At 41.9% G+C, this 20,917-nt stretch overlaps 2 protein-coding genes and 1 non-coding gene across 3 annotated transcripts in view; 2 read left to right on the forward strand and 1 right to left on the reverse strand.

The window, feature by feature from the left end:
* Positions 1-11,193, forward strand: part of PER3 (period circadian regulator 3) — a 57,402-nt gene extending 46,209 nt beyond the window's left edge. The window contains 4 exon segments of the mRNA XM_086715583.1: positions 7,882-8,065; positions 8,849-8,980; positions 8,982-8,997; positions 10,379-11,193. Coding sequence (XP_086571709.1) covers positions 7,882-8,065; positions 8,849-8,980; positions 8,982-8,997; positions 10,379-10,462 — 416 coding nt within the window. The 3' untranslated portion in view covers positions 10,463-11,193.
* Positions 11,194-14,078: 2,885 nt separating this feature from the next.
* UTS2 (urotensin 2) lies at positions 14,079-19,889 on the reverse strand. Its single transcript, XM_086720226.1, has 4 exons — positions 19,714-19,889; positions 16,962-17,069; positions 15,462-15,505; positions 14,079-14,351 (listed from the first exon to the last, which is right to left on the reverse strand). The coding sequence occupies exons 1-4, from the start codon at positions 19,811-19,813 to the stop codon at positions 14,232-14,234; spliced, it is 372 nt and encodes a 123-aa protein (XP_086576352.1). The 5' UTR covers positions 19,814-19,889; the 3' UTR covers positions 14,079-14,231.
* On the forward strand, positions 16,195-16,279 carry TRNAR-UCG (transfer RNA arginine (anticodon UCG)). Its single transcript has one exon. It is a non-coding gene; the product is annotated as a tRNA-Arg (tRNA).
* Positions 19,890-20,917: the final 1,028 nt, after the last annotated feature.

A 20,917-nucleotide genomic window follows, 5' to 3' on the forward strand; every position in this document is an offset into this window, starting at 1 on the left:
GGATTATGATACCTCCAGCTTTGTTCTTCATTTTCCAATTTGCTTTGGGTATTCAGAGTCTTTTGTAGTTCATACAAATTTTAGGATTATTTGTTCCACTCCTGTGAAAAATACCTTTGGTATTTTGCTAGGTATTACATTGAATCTTTAGATTGCATTGGGTAGTGTGGACATTTTAATGATTAATTCTTCCCATTCATGAGCACTAAATATCTTTCCATTTGTTTGTGTCTTCAGTTTTTTTCATCAGTGGCCTACAGTTTTCGGAATATAGGTCTTTTATCCCTTCGGTTAAGTTTATTCCTAAGTACTTTTTTTCCCTCATCAAAATTATTTATTAATATGTGCTGATAACACTTAGAAAAATATGTGGAGTTTGGGTGACAAAATGGAATTACAGATCATAATTTTGACTATAGACAAGACAGTGAGAAGTAACCTGACTAACATGCATTGTTTAACTTTTTTTTTTTTTTTAAATATTCAAGTTAGTTAACATATAGTGTAATCTTGGCTTCAGGAGCAGAACCCAGTGATTCATCTCTTACATATGACACCCAGTGCTCATCCCAACAAGTGCCCTCCTTAATGCCCAGCACCCATTTAGCCCATCCCCCCACCACCTCCCCTCCAGCAACCCTCAGTTTGTTCTCTGTATTTAAGAGTCTCTTATGGTTTACCTCCCTGTTTTATCTTATTTTCCCTTCCCTTCCCCTGTGTTCATCAGTTGAGTTTCTCAAATTCTATATATGAGTGAAATCATATGATATCTGTCTTTCTCTGTATGACTTATTTCGGTTAGCATAATACGCTCTAGTTTCATCCATGTTGTTGCAAATGGCAAGATTTCATTCTTTTTCATCACCGAGTAGTGTTCCATTGAATATATACCACATCTTCTTTATCCGTTCATCAGTCAGTGGACATTTGGGCTCTTTTCATAATTTGGCTATTGTTGATAGTGCTATAATAAACATCAGGGTACATATGCCCCTTCAAATCAGCACTCCTGTATCCTTCGGATAAACTCCTAGTAGTGCAATTGCTGGGTCGTAGGGTAGTTCTATTTTTAATTTTTTGAGGAACCTCCATACTGTTTTCCAGAGTGGCTGCACTAGTTTGCATTCCCACCGACAGTGCAAAAGTGTTCCCTTTTCTCCACATCCTCACCAACATCTATTGTTTCCTGAGTTGTTAATTTTAGCCATTCTGACCGGTGTGAGGTAGTATTTCATTGTGGTCTTGATTTGTATTTCCCTGATGATGAGTGACATTGAGCATCTTTTCATGTATCTGTTTGCCACCTGGTTGTCTTCTATGGAAAGTGTCTATTCATGTCTTCTGCCCATTTCTTCACTGCGTTATTTGCTTTTTCGATGTTAGTTTGGTAAGTTCCTTATTGATTTTGGATACTAGCCCTTTATCCTATATGTCATTTGCAAATATCTTCTGCCATTCTGTCGGTTGCCTTTTAGTTTTGTTGTTTCTTTTGCTGTGCAGAAGCTTTTATCTTGATGAAGTCCTAATAGTTCATTTTTTGCTTTCACTTCCTTTGCCCTGGAGACATGTCTACTAATAAGTTGTTGTAGCCGAGGTCAAAGAGGTTGCTTTGTGTTTCCCTCTGTAAGATTTTGATGGTTTCCTGTCTCACATTTAGATCTTTTATCCATTTTGAATTTATTTTTGTGAATGGTATTAGAAAGTGGTCCAGGTTCATTCTGGATGTTGCTGTCCAGTTCTCCCAGCACCATTTGCTAAAGAGACTGTATTTTTTCCATTGGATACTCTTTCCTGCTTTGTCAAAGATTAGTTGGCCATATATTTGTGGGTCCATTTCTGGGTTTTCTATTCTTTCCATTGATCTGTGTGTCTGTTTTTGTGCCAGTACCATACTGTCTTGATGATTACAGCTTGTAATACAGGTTGAAGTCTGGGATTGTGATGCCTCCAGCTTTGGTTTTCTTCTTCAAAATTACTTTGGCTATTGGGGGTCTTTTGTGGTTCCATACAAATTTTAGGATTGTTTGTTCTAGCTCTGTGAAGAATGCTGGTGTTATTTAGATAGGGATTGCATTGGATGTGTAGATTGATTTGGGTAGTATCAACATTGTAAAAATACTTGTTTTTCTAATCCATGAACATGGAATATTTTTCCATTTCTTTGTGTCTTCTTCAATTTCTTCCATAAGCTTTCTATAGTTTTCAGTGTAGAGATCTTTTACCTCTTTGGTTGGGTTTATTCCTAGGTATTTTGTGGGTTTTGGTGCCATTTTAAGTGGGATCGATTCCTTGATATCTTTTTCTGTTGCTTCATCATTGGTGTATAGAAATGCAACTGACTTCTGTACATTGATTTTATATCCTGCAACTTTGCTGAATTCATGTATCTGCTTTAGCAGTTTTTTTGGTGGAGTCTTTCTGGTTTTCCATGTAGAGTATCATGTAATCTGCAAAGAGTGAAAGTTTGACTTCTTTGCCAGTTTGGATGCCTTTTATTTCATTTTGTTGTCTGATTGCTGAGGCTAGGACTTCGAACACTATGTTGAATAACAGTGGTGAGAATGGACATCCTGTGGCATTCTGATCATAGTGGGAGAGCTCTCAGTTTTCCCCATTGAGGATGATATTAGCTGTGGGCCTTTCATATATGGCTTTTATAGTGTTAAGGCGTGTTCCATCTGTCCCAACTTTCTTGAGGGTTTTTATCAAAAGATGCTGTATTTTGTCAAATGCTTTTTCTGCATCTATTGACAGGATCATATGGTTCTTATCCTTCCTTCTACTAATGTGGTATATAATGTTGATTGATTTGTGAATATTGAACCAGCCCTGCAGCCAAGGAACGAATCCCACTTGATCGTGATGGGTAATTCTTTTAAGGTACTGTTGAATTCAATTTGCTTGTGTTTTGTTGAGAATTTTGGCATCTGTGTTCATTAGGGATATTGGCTGGTAATTCTCCTTCTTAGTGGGTTCTTTGTCTGGTTTTGAATCAAGGTAATGCTGGCTTCATAGAATGAATTTGGAAGCTTTCCTTCCATTTCTATTTTTTGGAACTGTTTGAGAAGAATAGGTATTAACGTTGCTTTAAATGTCTGGTAGAATTCCCCTGGGAAGCCATTGGCCCAGGACTCTTATTTTTTTGGGAGATTTTTGATAACCCATTCAATTTTTTTGCTGGTTGTGAGTCTGTTCAAATTTTCTGTTTCTTCCATTTGAGTTTTGGTAGTCTGTGAGTGTCTAGGAATTTGTCCATTTCTTCCAGATTGTCCAGTTTGTTGGAATATTATTTCTCATAGTATATTCTCTTATAATTGTTTGTATTTTTGTGGTGTTAGTTAGGATATCTCCTCTTTGGTTTTTTATTTTATCTATTTGAGTCCTCTTTTTGGGAAGTCTGGCTAGGGGGTTATTTGTTTATTCTTTCAAAAAACCAGCTCTTAGTTTCATTGATCTGTTCTGGGTTGTTTTTTTTTTTAATTCTATATTGTTTATTTCTGTTCTCATCTTTATTATTTCCCTTCTGCTGGCTTTGGGCTTTATTTGCTGCTGCTTTTCCAGCTCCTTTATGTGTAAGGTATGGTTGTGTATTTGGGAACTTTCTCACTTCTTGAGATAGGCCTGAATTGCAATGTATTTTCCTCTTAGGACTGCCTTTGTTGCATCCCAAAGGGTTTGGACTGTCGTGCTTTCATTTTCATTTGCTTCCATATATTTTTAAATTTTTTTCTTTAATTTCCTGGTTAACCCATTCATTCTTTCATAGGATGTTCTTTAACCTCCATGTATTTGGGGGCTTTCCACATTTTTTCTTGGAGTTGGTTTCAAGTTTCATAGTGTTGTGATCTGAAAATATGCATGGTATATCAGTCTTTTTGTACCTGTTGAGTACTGTTTTGTGACCCAAAATGTGATCTGTTTTGGAGAATGTTCCATGTGCACCCGAGAAGAATGTGTATTCTGCTGCTTTAGGATGAAATGTTCTGAATATATCTGTTAAGTCCATCTGGTCCAGAGTGTCATTCCGAACTGTTGTTTCCTTATTGATTTTCTCCTTGGATGATCTGTCCATGCTGTAAGTGGAGTATTTTATTAAAGACTACTACAGTTATGGTATAATTATCAATAAGTTTGCTTATGTTTGTGATGAATTGATTTATATATTTGGGTGCTTTCATGTTGGGGGCATCAGTATTTATAAGTGTTGGCTCTTCTTGATGGATAGACCCCTTAATTATGATATAATGCCCTTCTTCATCTCTTGTTTCAGTATTTGTTTTAAAATCTAATTTGTCTTATATATAAGTGTGGCTACTCCAGCTTTCTTCTGATGTCCATTAGCATGATAGATGGTTCTCCATCCCCTCACTTACAGTCTGCAGGTAGCATCTGGTCTAAAATGAGTCTCTTGTAGGCAGCATATAGATGGATCTTGTTTTTTTATCCATTCTGATACCCTGTGTCTTTTGATTGGGGCATTTAGCCCATTTATATTCAGAGTGATTATTGAAAGATACGAATTTAAAATGTGTCATTGTGTTATCTGTAGATTTCATGTTTGTTGTGATGTCTCTGGTCCTTTGTAGTTTTTGCTGCTTTCCACTCACAGAATCCCACTTAGGATCTCTTGCAGGGCTGGTTTAGTGGTTACAGACTCCTTTAGTTTTTGTTTGTCTGAGAAAGTCTTTATCTCTCCTTCTATTCTGAATGACAGCATTACTGGATAAAGTATTCCTGGCTGTGTATTTTTCCTATTCATCACATTGAATATTTCCTGCCACTCCCTTCTGGCCTGCCAAGTTTCAGGTCTGCTACTAACCTTATGTGTCTACCCTTGTAGGTTAAGGACCTTTTGTCCCTAGCTGCTTTCAGAACTCTATCTTTATCTTTGTATTTTGCCGGTTTTGCTATAATACGTGATGGTGTTGACCTGTTTTTGTTGATTTAGAAGGGAGATCTCTGTGCCTCTTGGACTTGGATGCCTGTTTCTTTCCCCAGATTAGGGAAGTTCTCAGCTATAATTTGTTCAAGTAAGTCCTCTGCCCCTTTCTGTCTTCTTCTCCTGGAACTCCTATGGTACGGATATTATTTTGTTTCATTGAATCACTTAGGTCTCTCGTTCTCCCCTCGTGGTCTAGTAATTTCCTTTCCCTCTTTTTTTCCACTTCATCATTTTACATAATCATAATTTTATCTTCTATTTCAGCTATTCTCTTCTCTGCTTCTTCCATCCTTGCTGTCACTGTATCTGGTTTATTTTGTATCTGAGTTATAGCATTTTTTAATTCATTGTGACTAGTTCCTTAGGTCTTTGATCTCTGCAGCAAGAGATTCTCTGGTGTCTTGTGTGCTTTTCTCAAGCCCAGCTATTAGTCTTATGACTGTTACTCTAAATTCTTCTTCAGACATACTGTTTGTACCTGTTGTGAGCAATTAATCTGGCTGTGATTTCTTCCTGAACTTTCTTTTGGGGATAATTCCTCCGTTTTGTCATTTTGGCTAAGTTTCTGTCTTTTGTGTGTTTTAAAAGCTTGTTATAGGTCCTGCATCTGCAAGAGCTACTATAGTAAAAAGGGGTCATGCACTGTCCAGGGCCTGGCACTTCAGGAAGTATTTCTGGTGTCTGCTGTGTGCATGCTGTTCTTGTGTTTTGGCCTCTGTGTCCCACTGGTCAGCCCTCTGCAGAGCTCCTTCTTGCTCATAGTGGTGGAGTGTTTGGACCTTCAACCAGGTGTGCTTTGATTTGTTTACTGAAGTGACCCTGGGGGAAAAAAAAGGAAAGGGGGGTGGGGAAGCCTGGTCCCATAAAAAGAGAAAAATGAAAGAAGAGAAGACCAGAGAATCAAAAACTATAAGGCTAAATCCAGAGAAAGAGAAAGGAAGATAAAGAAGAAGAAACAGAAAAGGTATAAAAAGAATAGAATGAAAATGCCTAATCAAACATATATATATATACACACACACACACACACATATATATACAAATCAGAAACTATGAGCCCAATTCCAAAAGAAAAAAAGAAGAGGGTAGAAAGAAAAAAAAAAGAAAAGAAAAAAAAGTTGCCTGTTGGTGCCTGGGACCAGCGGCTGTGCTGGTTTGGGGGAGGGGCCGTCTGGTTTGCTCAGTGTCAGTCCCACTCCTGTAGATAAGCAGTTACCAGTCATGGAGGGGTGGGGTTTGGTGTAAGCAGGTCCCACTTCCACTGGGGGCCACTGTGCTGCTTCCTGAACCCCCACCCTGTTGATGATGGGGGAAAAAATGGCAACACCCCAGTCTCTGCTCCCCGGACCAGGTGTCTCAAACCATGCTATTCAAACGGCCCTCACAGAGTAGCGTGGGTGGCAGGCTTGTCCTGCTCCACAGTCTCCCGTGCCTTCTAGGCTCTCTAATGTCTTCAAGGATCCTGCACTGCCCAGACCCTGTTCTGGAATAGCGCCACTCCGCCCTGTTGATAAAAGGCCTTTGGCTGGTACCTTCGGGGTCTTTTGTCCTTGGGGAGGCAATAATCCCATTTCTCCAAGTATTCCAGGAAGGGGACTGTTCTCTCCCAGTGCGCCCCTGAGATCGCTACACTGCACTCTGCACTCCGGCCGGCTTCCCACCTCCTGGGAGCGTGGTCCATGGCTCCCAGCTTTGCTCCAGCTTTGCTCCAGAGAAAGTCACATACTTCCAAACCTCCGAGTTTCAGCGCCTAAGGCTGTTTGCAAAACAGAAATTGGCACTCTCCGTATTTCTTGTTCCCCATTCCGTGATCCAGAGACTTTTTCCTCTTGTGGTAACTTGAGGCCGACTTTTACAACTCCTCTTTCTCTCCCTTTTGTCTCTGCACAGAAGGGATTCCCTCCCCTCTGTGCCTATGCCGTTTTGCCTCCCCCAATTCACATACACACACCTCAGTCCTGCCAAACTGTCCCCCTCCAACTGTGGAGATCCTTCTGCCACTCTGCAGCTCGATTTCCTGGGTGTTCCAAGTGCTCTGACCTCAATACAGTTGTGTTTGAGGGATGAGGAAAATCCCTGTCCTCCCACTTCTCCACCATCTTCGCCCATGTACTTACTCTTTAAAAAATTAGAGAGGTACTTTTGTTTGCTTTGTTTTTGTTTCAAAGTTGACGAGAAGGATCTAGAAAAGTCGATGCGAGTTAGGAAAGGAATGATTTGCAAGGCTCCATAGCAGCCATAAAGGAATGGGCCTTGGGATGGGTGGATACCTCTCTGTTGTAACAGGAGGAGGTGAGGAGTAAGCTTGTGTTTAGTGTCAGTAATGACATTTTCAATAGGTGAGAGTCAGGGAACAGAGACATGGAGAACAGTCATTGCCAGGACGGGCTGGCCAGAGACTGTAGCAGGATTACCCAGCTTTGTAAGATCCTTTTGGTGATAATGGATCGGTGTACCCAATGATAAATAACTTTATCCCTATCTTTGGTTACTTGGGTTTACATAAGAACAGAACTGACTTGTTGGCTTTATGAGAATTGACATTTTGATAGTGTGAAAAATGAGAGGGAAAAAGAAATCTCAGGTGTTGTAAAGAGTGTGACTGAATGATGGACTGTGGGCTGAAGGGCCGGGGCACTTTGTAGTTGGCGCACTTGAACAAGCAGACGAGCAAGCAAAGCTGAGATGTTAGTGATTTTGGAGCTGACCTGGAACATCTCCAGGTGATGAGAAGGAGTGAGGTGTGGCCTTGAGCGTGGACAGCTCAGGAGGAGTGAGAGGGACATCTAGGGAAGGCGGAGGAACCAAGGGGGTCACCTGGGACCACTGCTGGGTGATGGCGAAGACTGTCTGCTGGTTGCCACAGTGGGAAGAATGAGTTTGGCAAATCTGCCCCTAACAGTGTCTCCTAATCTGTAATTGTTGTTGGTCTTTGATAGGAAGCAGTGACCACAGCATATACTCCACTAGTGGTGATTATTCTTCTGAAATCACCTCAGAGGGACAGCAGTCTCAGGATGTACAGAAGAAAGAAACATTTCCCGGTTTTGCTGAAGAGTCCATGTGGAGAATGATAAAACAGACACCTGAGTGCATTCTAATGACATATCAGGTACCTGAGAGGTAAGAAAGCACTTTAAAAGACCCACTTTTATTTAAAGTTTATTTAGAGAGAGAGAGAGACAGAGCATGAGCAGGGGAGGGGCAGACAGAGGGGCACAGAGAATCCCAAGCAGGCTCTGCGCTTACAGGAACTCAGTCTCACGATCTGTGAGATTATGACCTGAACCAGAGCCAACAGTCGGACGCTTAACCAACTGAGCCCCCCAGGTGCCCTCAAGGACCCCCCTTTTAAATGGGGTTTTTTAAAGAAACTTTTATGGTTTTTTAAGTGTATTGTTTAATACTAAGTGATTTTTAACTTCTGTTTTTATAGATGTTCCTACAGAAATGTATTTTCACATTCATTCATTTGAAGTTAAATGATGAATGATCCCGGAACAGTGGCTGTAGTGGCAATGCCGTGCACACTCAGATCCAGACCGCACCAACGTGTGCATCATGAGACCGGAAAACAAAGACAGCACCGCTTCCCCAGATGACACACACATACAAGAACTTTTCTCTTTAGACGCTGAATTTTTCGCATTCTGAGAGAAGAGAGGAGCTGAGGGAAAGCTGTGTCTTGCGTCTGCCCCATTCAGGTGCTGGTACAGATGCTTTCTCCGAGAGAAAGAGCTCTCGCTTCACCAGCTTGACAAAGAGCTGATTCAGTTCTTTGTTTAATGGGCACGTTGTATATTAGCAAGAGATAGAAAGTATATCACAGACCCAAACAGAGCTGTTCATGGATCACACGAGAACCCTGTGCCTTATTCAGGACTGAGGTCGCTTGTCTGTCCACAGGGTGAAAGAGACCGTGCTGAAAGGGGACCTGGAGAGGCTGGTGGGCATGCGGCCGCAGCAACCCCAGTTTTCACGCACGCAGAGGGAGGAGCTGGCCAAGGTGCATTCTTGGATTCAGAGTCAGGCTGTCCCTCGAGATAGACATCCAGGTAAGCACAGTGACAACAGCTGTCATTCCTGGATGTGCTCGAGGCACTTAATACTTATTGCACGATCCCACCAAAAATTACAACCCTCACAGCTACTTTTGCAGTAACTTTACTATCCCTGCTTTACCGACAAACAACACAGTCATGTATACAGATGTTGGACACTTTATATATGGCTGGGCAGTCCCTCTGATTTTGAATACAGGTCTCTTTGACTGCAAGTGTTTTTACCAGTTGGAATGTTCTGGGACACCTGCTTTGATACATGATTGGCAAGGGAGGAGAGGACCAAGGGACTTGCATTTCATATATGCAGGTGTGTTTGAACAGAGTTAAAACTCAAGTTGTAAGATTCACACCAGAGGTAGTATTCATACCTGGCAGGAGTTTCCGTGAGCCCCAGGTGCTCTTTTGTTGTTGTGAGATCTTCTCAGTCAGATCATATGTGAGCGGCCTAGACAGTGGAGTTTTGACTTGCTCGTGGTCCTGATGGTGGCTCCGTGGAATGATTGTGACAGTTGTAATGAGCTCTGTATTCCCACAAGTGTTGAGATGCAGGAGATGATAATGTGTGAAGTTAAAAATTATGGTAAGATAAAAAAAAAAAATTTTTTTTTAAAGGGCTCTGCACTAATAGCGTGGATCCTACTTGGGATTTTCTCTGTCTCTCTCTCTCTGCCCTTCCCCCACTCATTCATTTTCTCTCTTTCTCTCTCTCTCTCTCAACATAAATAAACATCAGAAAAACTTAATTTAAAAACTATGATAAGAGGAGAAAGCTAAGCACTCAAAACACTGTGGTATTAGGGCTTCTGAAGTAAACAAGTGCCGGAACCTCCCCCCCACCTGTTTTTAAAGAAAGGAATGAGTGCCCGCAAAGTAAGAAAGGTTAGATACAGTAGTGCCAACAGCAGGAGCTGAGCTGGGCACTCCACGTGTCTTTGTTCGTAAGACAATTTGTGGGTTCGAGCCCCGTGTTGGGCTCTGCGCTGACAGTGTGGAAGCCTGCTTGAGACTTTCTCTCTCTCTCTCTCTCTCTCTCTCTCTCTCCCTCTCCCTCTTTCTCTTTCTCTCTGCCCCTCCCCTGCTCATGTGTGCATGCGCTCTCTCTCCCTCTCTCTCAAATAAACTTTAAAAACTAAAATACTATTTGTGTGCTTTTGAGTAGAGTATACGAATGAGCTTCAGAATAAGCAAAAGTAGGTAAACAATTGTCATTTACCTTTTAATAATAAGGAACGACCTGTAATACAGACGATTCTTAGGCATGAATTGAATAAATTGGGGAATGAGATGTAGGGTGCTTGGCCAGCATTTTACTGATTGTAAGACTTTCCAGACGACATCATGTCCTCTTGCCTGCTCTTGTTCTCTCTTGGAGGGCTGTGTCACCTGCGAAAGCAAAGATTCCCTTGGTGACGCCGCAGAGTCCTGTGGTCAAGCTCCAGCAGCAAACGGCAGTTGAGTGGCCATGGAGATGGCACCTGCCGGACAAGCAGACCTCTTGGTGTGACTCCTACATGGCCATGAAGCTATCAGTGAATGTGAAGGTTTTCCCTTCTGGACTTTTTAACAGGCATCATTTTTCTGAAACAGACATTGTATATACCGTCTTTCATTCCTGTGTTCCTGGTGTATTAAAGCTGTCAGTCAGCTTCTCTTTCTGGTTGGCCATCCTCTGAGCAGATTGGATGGCCTCTAGAGAGGTGTGTGCACAGAGAAACTTGACTTCGGGTGTCACCCAAAATGGATGGTAGTTAGAAGTATGGCTAGAAGTAGCCCCGAATGTTAGCCTCGTTTATTTCGTTCTGTTGTTACGTGGATCATTTTCCTGTGGGAGGACGTAGGACATCCCACCTGCAGGCCATATACTGTTCGGAATGGTTTCCATAAGTTGCGTACTTTCATGCGGCCTGTGCACAACTTGGTGCTTCCCCCCGAGATTAAGAGGAGACGTTCCGCTTCCTCACGACGCCAAGTCACTTCCAGTGTTAGAAAATATCGCCCATCAGTACACTGGGAATAGCTGGCTTTTAGGTTTGGATTCTGAGCTTTATTCCTATAGATGCCTTTCCTTTTAATTTTCCACCTTCCACTGAAATTCCCAAAGTCTTATCTTAAAAACCAGTCTACTTACAATGAGCTTATTCCTTGGAGTTAAGTTAGCTTTTGCATGTGTAACATTAAAACAGAAAGAGCTCTGGGGCGCCTGGGTGACTCAGTCGGTTGAGCGTCCGACTTCAGCTCCGGTCACCATCTTGCGGTCCGTGAGTTCGAGCCCCGCGTCGGGCTCTGGGCTGATGGCTCAGAGCCTGGAGCCTGCTTCTGATTCTGTGTCTCCCTCTCTCTCTGCCCCTCCCCCGTTCATGCTCTGTCTCTCTCTGTCTCAAAAATAAATAAACGTAAAAAAAAAAAAAATTAAAAAAAAAAAAAAGAAAGAGCTCTTCACTCAACCAGTGGCATTCTCCTTTTTAAGGTTCTGGTTTTTAAAATAATGATTGTAAAGAGTTTCAGAAGTCACGTAAGAAATAATACTCTTCCTAGGGGCGCCTGGGTGGCGCAGTCGGTTAAGCGTCCGACTTCAGCCAGGTCATGATCTCACGGTCCGTGGGTTCGAGCCCCGCGTCGGGCTCTGGGCTGATGGCTCAGAGCCTGGAGCCTGTTTCCGATTCTGTGTCTCCCTCTCTCTCTGCCCCTCCCCCGTTCATGCTGTGTCTCTCTCTGTCCTAAAAATAAATAAACGTTGAAAAAAAAAAAATTAAAAAAAAAAAAAAAAAAAAAAAGAAATAATACTCTTCCTTTATGCCTATGTGTTTGAACGTTGTCTCACCAAAACTAACACGTAACTCTTTCTTTCCAACCAATTTACACACAAGAGGTCTGTCCATCTTTGCCAGAGGTCTGTAAGTGCCGTGGTGGCTTCCCGGTGACAGCCGCGGTTTGCGGGAGCTCCGTGGTCCTCACGGGGGTGCAGCGTGGCCACGGATCAGTGCTTCCTACTCCGGCCCTGATTGTGTTTGTGAAGAAGTGAGTGGGTTGTTTACTTGCTAAGTCAGCTCCCTGTTCTTGAGAGAAATCCGTGATTCCTGCCCAGACTTGGGGGGACTCATGCGGTTCACACCCACACAGATCAGAAAGGAATAGGAGCAAAGGAGCAGGACCTTCTATCTTTTATATAACAGACTGGCTGATCTTTCATGTTTTGTTGTTTTGTTTCAAGCTAACTCTCTTCCTCCCTCCAAGTTTGATACCTTTTGTAAAGTACATATAACTGATAATAATTAGGAGACTCGACCTCTTCATCCATGAGGACTGCGGAGCCCTGATTCTCAATTCCTGTAGCTCAGGTATCCTTTCTAAAGTAGAGTTTTCTGGAGGGTGAGTCCATCTTAAGGTGTCAGAACCATTTTCAAATGCTAAGCAGTTCTATGCAAATATGGAACTGTCCTTTTCTACTCCATCCTGATCATTCAGTGATTTCTGAAGTCCTCGTCATCTTGGTCAAGTTGTGTGGCATTTTTACCCTTGGTGAAAAATCAACTTTAGAAAAACTAACCAGCCTGGATACTGTCCATCAGTGTAGTCATTGCGACCTTCTGTAGGGATAAAAGTTTTAATTTGTACAAATCAAAACTGATGTGTGGCTCTCAGGGGCCACTCTGCTTCATGCAGCCCGTTTGAAACCTTACGTTCTCTAATAATGGAAGCGCCTTTGTCTGGATGTTCGTTTTACCTGAGTTTGCTGATTTCTTTACCTTCGTACACATCTTACAGCACAAATATTATGCCAGATTTGATCTGAAACCGGTGCTTGTTGTAGGCAGATCTGTAGTAGCGCTGTGTTTATAATTTTCATATGTTGACAAGTAGACTAGTTGGCGTATTCAGAGATTGCACCGCGATGCTCGCACTGCTGGAGGGGAGAGGGGACGCTCAGCAGTGACACTGCTGCCCCCCAGGGGGGCTCTGCCAACCTTTATACTTCATTGTTCGGGTTTATTAACTTTTTGTATGAATAACTACAGAAATTGGTAATACACGTCTATACCGTAGGCTTCGATGTTTACATAAATATTACCCAGAAGGTGACTATTTTCTTGGATATGAGGTCAAGATTTTTGAAAAACACAATGCTGTGGGAATGGAGTCATTTTGCAATTAAGTAAAAACTTCGTTATAACTCACAAGGTAAATTCAATCAGGTATCTTTTTTAAGGAAAAACATAAACTGTACATGCAGAACTGGAGACATTTTTTTGCACTGTGTCAATAAACCTTTGTACACACGCATTCACAGAGTGTAAGTTGGTGTGTGCACACACACATTAGCGGGTTTTAAAAATTAACAAATGGGCTCTTCCTTCCATTCTGTGATCCTAAACCCTCCTCAGCCTTCTTCCCTGTATAGGAGACGATCCCCGAGTCAGCGAGCTGCACATCTGCAGCTCACAGGAACCGAGAGCAAGCATGTGTCTCTGTTAAGAGTTTAAAGCTCAGGGACAGGGGATTTGAGCACGTGAACCTACCCCATCAGAAACTGAGGAGAATTCAGACCGCTCCCAGCCCGCATCTACACATCCTTCACTGTAGAGACTTTTCCACAAGATGCTGATTTTTTTTAAGTGATGATACCATATGTCATTTTTAAGGGTTGAGGGGACACGTAGGAAAGGTAATGTTTAAGTGAGTTGTAGTTTAACTGTTTCAACTAAATTGCATTTTTGGGACTTTTCTGCTTAGTATTTGCTTCTGTTAATTTTATTAGCTTTACTTTTCAATTTTCAGAGAGTTCTTTATAAATTCACGAAGGGGTGCTCGGGTGGCTTAGTTGGTTAAGCGTCTAACTCTTGATTTCGACTCCAGTTATGATCTCACAGTTTGTGGGATTGAGCCCCATGTTGGACTCTGGGCTGACAGTGTGGAGCCTGCTTTCTCTCTCTCTCCTTCTTTCTCTGCCCCTCCACTATTCATGCACACACTCTTTCTCAAAAATGAATAAATATTTTTAAAAAATAAATCGATGGAAAGAAAAATTATAAATGTTCAGGGCCTGTTTATAAATAAAATGACCACTCATGATATTTGCAAAACATAGAGGATTTATTTTTCCAAATAGTAATGAACGGGGTATAGTTTGCTTAGTTTTTTTCTATGCTGTTTTCAAGTCAGACATTTTTATTTTTAACTTTCTAAGGTGGTTGTTTTTGAGTTGACTAATAGATGTTCGTTTTACTTCAGACACAGTATTTCCAGAAGCATTCAGAAGGAGATCCACGTTTCTTATATTGTTTCCTGATTCTGGCCAAAAGATGACTCAGGAAAATGTTAGGATCTTGTCCAAAGAAAGCTTGAAACTAAAACAATGCACAAAAACAAACAGAAAACATAGGTTATCAATGAATTAAGACCACTGCAAGAAAAAGGAACTGTAGTTAAGACATAGGACCTTTGAAATTGTTTGCCGTTGTAATTGCAGTATGAACCCAGAGTATGGCTCTGGAAGGTCTCCCTGTGCCCAGCCAGGGGTCCACCAAGTCTATGTAGCCCTCTGATGGCCATGAAGTTTCCTAAGCCCTCACTGACCTCTTTCTGTTTAAATAATGTCAGTAACATGTTCTGTACAGTTACCATCTTCTGCGTAAAATAGGGCTTGTGGGGCGCCTGGGTGGCGCAGTCGGTTAAGCGTCCGACTTCAACCAGGTCACGATCTCATGGTCCGTGAGTTCGAGCCCCGCGTCGGGCTCTGGGCTGATGGCTCAGAGCCTGGAGCCTGTTTCCGATTCTGTGTCTCCCTCTCTCTCTGCCCCTCGCCCGTTCATGCTCTGTCTCTCTCTGTCCCAAAAATAAATAAACGTTGAAAAAAATAAAATAAAATAAAATAAAATAGGGCTTGTATTTCCCCTGAAATTTACCTATTTAAGCATGGACCCTTCGGTTTGTTTTTATTGTAGAATTTCATGAGCAAATCCTCCTAATTACCTTTGTGGTTTTAGAGTCTTTAACCATAATCCTTCCACTCATAAACATCTGAATGATAACTTTTAGTTAGTCACATGCAGAAGCTACACCAGCCCCCTTCTGGGGGGGTTCATCCCTGTTGGGACCTCGGGTGGTGAACACCACCTCCAGGATCGAGTGTTTCCAGTGTATTTTTATAAGGATGTTACTGGGCACTAAGCCAAAAAACAAAACAAAACAAAACAAAACAACAACAACAACAACAAAAATGGTCTCTGGTCAAATGTTTGGGGAGAGCTTGGTTAAAGTTGAGCACTGGATAAGGTCTGGTAGGCACATTTTATACACATCAAAATTTAGAAAAACATGCTCCAAGATAACACTGATTGGCCAGTTACTTGAAGGCATGATTTCTACCCTGAACGCTACCCAGTTCAAGAATGTAGGATCCTCTAAAGTCAAGGTGTAAAATGCCTCACCCAGCTCTCCTAAATATGGTCACTTACCTGTCTCATACCTCCTCGCGGGTTAGCAGTGCCAGTACCGAGACCTGGAAAACAGTATTTGAAAACCATTCATCATCAGATCTGTGGTTTCTATTTTATGCTTGTTTTATTTAAAACACACAAAATAGAGTATTACTGAGTCGTGCCTAGTTTCTGATCTCCCTGTTTTCACTCTGCAGCAATATTTACCTGAAGGCTGCTGGGAAAGTACCCTTGTCCTTGTCTCTGATGGAGTTCACAGAGGGCGCTGTGTTCTCCCCAGTAGTCCACTCAGAACATTTTACATGAATGGACTTCTATTAAACAGTGTCTATTAAAGTCCCCATTTTGTTTCCAAAATGTTTTGAGCCTTGGTGTCATTGCTTAGTGGAATACAGTTGGAGAAACTAGTAAGAGCTAACATTTTGTTGATAACTGCGTGTGATTGCGGTGAGCATTTCACTTGCATTTTCTCATTGACTTCACAGGAGCCCCATGAGGTGGATATTTGTATGAATCCTGTTTACTGATGATGAAACTGAGGTACCAGAAGATTAAGTAATTTGCATAAGATTTTAACAAGTAGGAACCCAGAATTTAAATTTGCACTTACTGGGCCCCACATCAGGCTCTGCGCCGACAGCATGGAGTCTGCTTAGGATTCTTCTTTCCTCCCCTTCGCTCTGTCCCTCCCTTGCGTGCACATGTGCACTCTCTCTCTCTCTCTCTCAAAATAAATAAACATTTTAGGGGCGCCTGGGTGGCTCAGTCGGTTGAGCGTCTGACTTCGGCTCAGGTCGTGATCTCACGGTCCGCGAGTTCGAGCCCCGCGTCGGGCTCTGTGCTGACAGCTCAGAGCCTGGAGCCTGCTTCGGATTCCTTGTCTCCCTCTCCCTCTGACCCTCCCCCGTTCATGCTCTCTCTCTGTCTAAAAAATAAACATTAAATAATAAATAAACAAACAAACATTTTTAAAAAAATAAATAGGGGCGCCTGGGTGGCTCAGTCAGTTAAGCATCCGACTTCGGCTCAGGTCATGATCTCACGGTCCGTGAGTTCGAGCCCCGCGTTGGGCTCTGTGCTGACAGCTCAGAGCCTGGAGCCTGGTTCAGATTCTGTGTCTCCTTCTCTCTCTGCCCCTCCCCTGCTCATGCTCTGTCTCTCTCTGTCTCAAAAATAAATAAACATTAAAAAGATTAAAAAAAAAATAAAATTGCACTTATTGGGAATGGATAACACTCTCCTTCCTCTCCAAAATAAATGTGTACAGAGAAAAAATGTAGATATGCTGAGGTACCAAGGAGAGCATGATGCTTGCAAGGAGTTGGTGAGAAAGAGAAAACACCAAATTGCAGAGGAGTCTTTACACCAGAAGTGGAGAGTGTTGGGCAGTTTATTAGCATGTTTTATAGAACACCTTTCTATTCCAAAACAGGTTTTTACCTCACATAGTGGATGAGAATAGGGAGTAATTCAGTGGCAATAAAATCAGACAGCCTGTACACGCATGAATTATTTTACCTGCTTTCCTAAGACTGTCGTCTCTCTCTGCCCCTAACATCTCCAGCATTTGCAGGAGGTACACTCTTTCCAGTTCATCCAAGGTTGATCTTGCGTCTCCATCAGGTGCTACACAGAGTAATAGAAGAGGTTAGTAGCTTGGTTCATCAATTATTTCTGTTCCCTGTTGTCTTTTGGGGGCTCGAGGACAGAGAGAGAACACTAGAAATTCCCCAAATACTAAGTTCGTGATTTGTCAGTGGTGTTTTAACAAAGACGTGGAAATGCTGTGATCCGATTCGCAAGCTGGCAGGCCAGACAATCAAGAGGAGTGGATCTAATTCTGACTCTCTTCTGCCTTATGTGACTTTGCCAAGCCGCTCGGCTGCCTTGAATAGGAGAGTGGAGCTGAGCCACAGGACCAGTTAACATTTCCACCGGGGTGCCAGGGTGGCTCAGTTGGTTAAGCATCCGACTTGGGCTCAGGTCATGATCTTGCAGTTCATGGGATCAAACCCTGCGTTGGGCATTGTGCTGACAGCTCAGAGCCTGGAGCCTGCTTTGGATTTTGTGTCTCCCTCTCTGCCCCCACCCCCCACTTGTGCTCTATCTTAAAAGTAAATAAACATTAAGAAAAATTTTTTTAATTTGAAGAATTTGTTAAAAAAGAGTTTCCACTTGAAAAAGTAGTTCTTTTTTGTTCCTATTTATCTACTGCCTATTGCCGCAATTATTGAATTATTATTATTATTATTGAATATAATTCAATAATATAATATATTATTCAAGAATAATATTATTGAATAATAATAAGAAAGAACCTTAAAATACTCTTTAAATACATTGATAGTAATAACATTTTTAATGTGAAATGTGGTCAGTTTAATGGCATGTAAGAGGTGCGGTATGTGTGTATAAGATGTATAGGAATGTGCGTGCACGGCCTGTGGAATGAGCGTGGAAGGTGGGAGGTGTACTAAGCGGGCACTTGGCTCCCGGAAGGCTCTCTTGGCCGGCAGCCGCACTCTGAGATCAGAGGCTCCGGGAGTCCTGGAATACCCGCCTGCTGGCCGCTTCCAGATGCTCAGCTACAACCTTGACTGGAAGACAATGCACTGAAACTATTATGACGGCATCTGAGCACATTCACAGCATTTCTGAAGATTATTCATGAAAATCTATAAAATTTGACCACGTGTAACTGTGTGTGTAATGAAGGCTCATTTATGTCAAAACAAATACATTAGAAAAGTTTAGGCAAGAACTTGAAGGCAGGCTGCCACCTGTTTAGAATTTGAATACGATGCTACACTGATCTGCATTTTAAAAAATCAGAATAGGGGCTCCTGGATGGCTCAGTCGGTTAAGCGTCTGACTTTGACTCAGGTCATGATCTCACATTTCGTGGGTTCGAGCCCTGCATTGGGCTCTGTGCGGACAGCTCAGAGCCTGGAGCCTCTGTCAGATACTGTGTTTCCCTCTCTGTCTCTGCCCCTCCCCATACTGTGTCTCTCTCTGTCTCTCAAAAATAAATGTTAAATTTTTTTTTAAATCATAATACATTTTTTAAATGTATGATTTTAAAAAATCTTAATACATAGTACATTTTTGAAGGGGACAGAACTCTCTGAATAGTCAATCGTGATTTCATCCTGTACTGTTCTTTTTAAATAGCAGAGATTCAGTAAAGTCAACGCCTGTTTTTTATTTTTATTTTTATTTATTTTTTTTAGAACGTGAGCAGAGCAGAGGGGCGGAAGGAGAGAGAGAATCTCTAGGCAGGCTCCACACTCAGCACAGAGCCCAACATGGGGCCTGATCCCACGACCCTGAGATCAAGACCTGAGCCGAAATCAAGAGTCAGACACTCAACCAACTAAGCCTCCCAGGTGCCTCTCAATGCCTGTTTTTGACCATCGATGTGACTGACAGGAGGTCATGGGCTGCGCCAAATCATGGACACAGATGACTGACCAACAAGGCTTTTGCTGATTGTCAAAAAGCCTCTTGGGAGAAACCTTAGAGACAAGAAATTATAAAATCAATGGTCCAGAAGGGTTTTCCTCTTCACTTAAAATTTTAAGTCTAAAAGTACCCCAAATGAAAGGCAAGATAAAATCCAGTTAAAGTTTTAGTGGAAACTAATAACCAAGCATCAGCCTTTTCATTTCTGAAACTAAATTAAGAGGAAATAGCAAAATAAGTATCTGCTTGACTGATTTTTTTTTTTAAAAATTCGACTTACACTCGATCTGAATGGAACATAAATCAAAAGGACAAGATACTTGTACCTGGAAATCGGTGTCATCCCGAGCTCTAGATTGTCATTTTTGTATTTTTTAATAAATATTTTTGCTTCATGTAACACATGTCAGGTGATTACTTTTTAACTTAATATAAAATAGTTTTAATCTACAATTGGAACAACCAAATTCTACATCCAACCAGTTCGTTTAAAATAGAAACTAAGAGTAATGATGTTTTCAATGTAGTACGGTTTTTAAAATTGGAAAAAAAAACAACCAAAACAACATTTTTGGGTTACAGAAGTGACATGAATTAAGCAAAGCCACCCTTTCGACCCCTATGTTTTAGAAAGAAAGTAAAAAACCTACAATGTGCCGTAAGGATCCTCTAGTATTCTATCCATAGCTAAGACTTAATTTAGCAAGACTCCTTCAAGAAAGAATTCCCGTCCTTCTCTCCCAACTTTGCATATGAGACCCTCAAAGACTCTTCCAAGACTAACATAAAGGGGACAAATCCATCTTACCTGAGAGCTTCAGAGCCTCTTCCCTGGAGTCAGGGACGGGCAGAGAGAAGAGAGGTTGTAAGCATCCTATGAAAAGCAGACAACAAACCAGCTTGTGCATGCTTGGCAAGAGACAGAAGTCTTCCTTCTTGGCTTCTGTTGCTCAGAACTTTCAACTTGCTCCTCATTCTGTGATCGGCGATATATATATATGATCCTATGACTCATATCACCCCCCTCCAAAAAATTAAATTTATTGGCTATGGAGGCTAAAAGGCAATCACTTTGCATTGATGTAATTTTTCAAGGTTAACAACTCATAGACAATAAATTTGCTGTCATTGCCTAGTGTACAAAGTAGGTATTATATAAAGACAGAACAGTTAGGTTTATAAATCTGGCCAAAAGAGTAACTGAGAGCAATAAATCATAAATTCAAGGAAGGGTAGCACCGGGGTTGAAGTGGCCAAGGTGAAGACATGGGTTGATGAGTCCCAGCAGGCATGATGCAGGCATGACCTGGAATATGTTGCTCTCCCTTTTTGTAACCTCTCAAGAATGATAGATGAACTGTCTTGTTGTGTTGGGGGCTTCCATGCCCAAAGAATGACAATGTGCAGATTGAAACTTAAAATCAGTTCTTTACTTTAGTGAAGAGAAGTTAAAATGCACAGCAAACATTTGGGCCCAAAGCAGCCTTAAATTACAATATTATCCATCAAGGAGGGATAGAGCACAAACCTGAAACCCTCGCCGATCAACATTCCCCGCGTCTGACTGTTGCCTTGCACTCCCACTCTGCCCCACCGGCATCCACACAGCACAGGGGTGCCTCTGACACACAAGTGTGATCATGTCAGGTCCTTGCTCAAAACCCTCGATGGACCTGAAATAAAAGCTAAAACTACAGAATGACTAGGGGAAAAAAAAAAAAACAAAAAACAACCCTTGAGCCCCTCCACAACCTTGGGGTAGACAGACATTTCTTAGCCGAGACACCAACCACATAAGCAAGAAATGGATAGATCCGACTGCACCAGGATTAGAAACATCTGCTCTTTGCCAGATGCTGGTAAGAAAATGAAACGACCAGCCACTGCTGCAAGAAAATAGTCACAAAATGGGTCCCTGATGCAAGACTTCTCTGTAGATACGAAATGTGTATAAAGAATTGCAACTCAATAAGCCAATAACCCAAGTAAAGGAGTGAACACATACTCCACAG

The sequence above is a fragment of the Puma concolor genome, chromosome C1 (assembly GCF_028749965.1).
Source record: "Puma concolor isolate L17-30 chromosome C1, mPumCon1.1.hap2, whole genome shotgun sequence".
NCBI classification, from domain to species: Eukaryota; Metazoa; Chordata; class Mammalia; order Carnivora; family Felidae; genus Puma; species Puma concolor.